General features: G+C 36.8%; 1 protein-coding gene across 1 annotated transcript in view; it reads left to right on the forward strand.

Annotated features, from left to right (window-relative positions):
* Positions 1 to 906: 906 nt before the first annotated feature.
* LOC107091069 (astacin-like metalloendopeptidase) overlaps positions 907 to 2329 on the forward strand; it is a 3107-nt gene continuing 1684 nt past the window's right edge. The window contains exons 1-5 of the mRNA XM_015384795.1: positions 907 to 946; positions 1055 to 1155; positions 1322 to 1349; positions 1437 to 1487; positions 1769 to 1900. Of these exons, the coding sequence (XP_015240281.1) occupies positions 1102 to 1155; positions 1322 to 1349; positions 1437 to 1487; positions 1769 to 1900 (265 nt within the window). The 5' untranslated portion in view covers positions 907 to 946; positions 1055 to 1101. The remainder of the gene's footprint in view (positions 947 to 1054; positions 1156 to 1321; positions 1350 to 1436; positions 1488 to 1768; positions 1901 to 2329) is intronic.

The following is a 2329-nucleotide window of genomic DNA, read 5'->3' on the forward strand; positions in this document are numbered from 1 at the left end:
GAGTAAAGACCTTTCGCAGACCACTGCACCCAACATGACAATTAGTTAAAAAAAAGAGGAATAAAATTTTTATTTTCTCACATGCAGCACATGCAGCAATACAACAGTGCAACCAAGACCACTACCTGAGGCAGGCAGAAGCCTCAATGTGTCACTTCTGAAGAAGTCCAGAACGGCTGTTCATCTCAGAATCATCAGCTTACCTCATTCATTTACCATAAACTTTACACAGCCACTGCCTCGAACAGGGGAGACGGCTACTGTGGAGTCACTGGGAGAATTAGATTATTGGACATGGCCAAATAGGGACAGTTTGAAGTCAGCAGCATAACACATAACAGGTTAAGCTTAGGGGTCAGTCATTGTAAGCTCCAGCCAACCCCTCATTTTTACCCTGCGAGACATACAGTTATTTTTAGTAGCATTTTTATTATCATGATGAGTGACAGAGAGCCACCAGTTAAAGTTTAATAGTCCCAAAAAGATAGAAGTACAAACATTTATCTCTTTGTGATGGAGCTCACAGAGAGATAAATGTTTGTTTTTTTCTATCTATTTTTCTAACAAAAAGGTTGGGCCACTGCATGTTTTGTGTTTGCCAAGTTCTATTTCTGTTTTTTGTGCTGCATACATTCTTTTCTTAATTACACTTTTTCTTTACCCAACCCTTTCAATTGCTTCACTAAGTTAAAACAAAGAACACAAAGTGAACATTCATATGAAACTATGCATATCTAACTACTTCCTTAAAGTGTTGATCTGGTTATTGTTTCTAGAGAAACACTGTCAGCTCGGTTTTCTTGTATTGAACCAAGATCAGTCATCTTACTGCCGGCTGATTAATGGCCTAAACAATGTAACCTTTGCCACACCTTATGCTGGCTGTGCTTAAAAGGAGAGAGGCTGAGCACCTGCTGCATCCAGCATCAGACTCCAGGTGAAGCAGGTAAACTTCTCTAACATTGCTCATCTCTCTTCTTTGATTGATGTTTTGTTTCATAACCAAGATTATAACATTTAACTCAAAAACAAAACTCTACTTTACTCTACCTAGATTCAGACTTTTTCAGGTCATAAGGTTCCCTGCAGAGGAGAAGCAACATGATTCCAGTTTTCCTCTTTCTCCTCTTCCTCTCGATGACAGCTGTTCCACTGGTATGTAGGAAGACAGAAACCTCAAATGCTTCTTTGCACCAAAGAGACGGTTAATATGTTTAGGTATAATGTTTTTTTTCAGCATTATAAACAGAAAATGTCAAAAGTGTAATGAAACAGAAAACGTGGTTGTGATGACATGCTGAAGTCTCTGTTTGTGTTGCAGAGAGCAGCTGACAATGAAAACCAAATTGGTGAGTGCTCAAGTTAACATCAAAAATCCGGAAGGAAAATGTATCACTTTCTCTTGTCAGGTAGACTTATTTTTTCCTTTTCCACAGATGAGAACACAGATCCCACTGAGGTCATCTCCAAAGCAAATGCCGACATAAGTAAGATGACAGTTACACACAATCCTGAGGCTGTAATTTAATTTCATATTTCCAAGAGTAAACCAGAATGAATATTTTTGAACTTGTCCACTGTTGTATTTAGATTAGCCACTAGATGAGAGAAGAAAAACACAGGAAATTAATACAGTAGAGATCCTTAATACAATGTACCCATATTGTTAGAGATAGAGTTGCCAGAAATACAGTAATTAAAAAAAAACATTTTTGGTTTGATAAGGTTGATAAACTGCTATTTCTGTGTTATTTTTTATGGTTTTCAGAGACACCACTCATCTTTGGTGACATTGCACCGAGCAGAAAGAGGAATGCAGTACCATGCACAGCAACGGGCTGCAAATGGCCCAAATCTGGAAGTTATGTCTATATTCCCATCTACATTTCCAATCAGTACTGTAAGCATCTCCAATATCTAATTAATTACAAAGAAATAAAGAGAAAAACTTGACATAATGTTAAGATATTGATTAGACCCAAACAGTATGTTTTCTGTCAAAAGAGAATTTTCCATGATATTTTGTCAAATTTTATCCTAAATCATTTTAGTTCATTATCAGTTTTAGGTATTATTCTTCTGGTTTTGGACTTTGACATAGTTGTATTTGATGAAAGCAAGATTTATTCAATCACTTGTGTTATTCTACACATTTGCCCTGAGAGGTGTGATAAGCAAGATGAAGCATTCTTTAATTTGGGATAACAAAGCTAAAACTTTCCATTTGTCGACCTTTGGTAATTCTAAAATGTTTGACCTCTGTCTGGTGAAATTTAATTCTAATCTCACTAGATCAGAATTAGAACCAGTTCAACCAATCCCCCTTGCT

This window comes from Cyprinodon variegatus, unplaced genomic scaffold, assembly GCF_000732505.1.
Source record: "Cyprinodon variegatus isolate N-32 unplaced genomic scaffold, C_variegatus-1.0 Scaffold324, whole genome shotgun sequence".
In the NCBI taxonomy this organism is placed as follows: domain Eukaryota; kingdom Metazoa; phylum Chordata; class Actinopteri; order Cyprinodontiformes; family Cyprinodontidae; genus Cyprinodon; species Cyprinodon variegatus.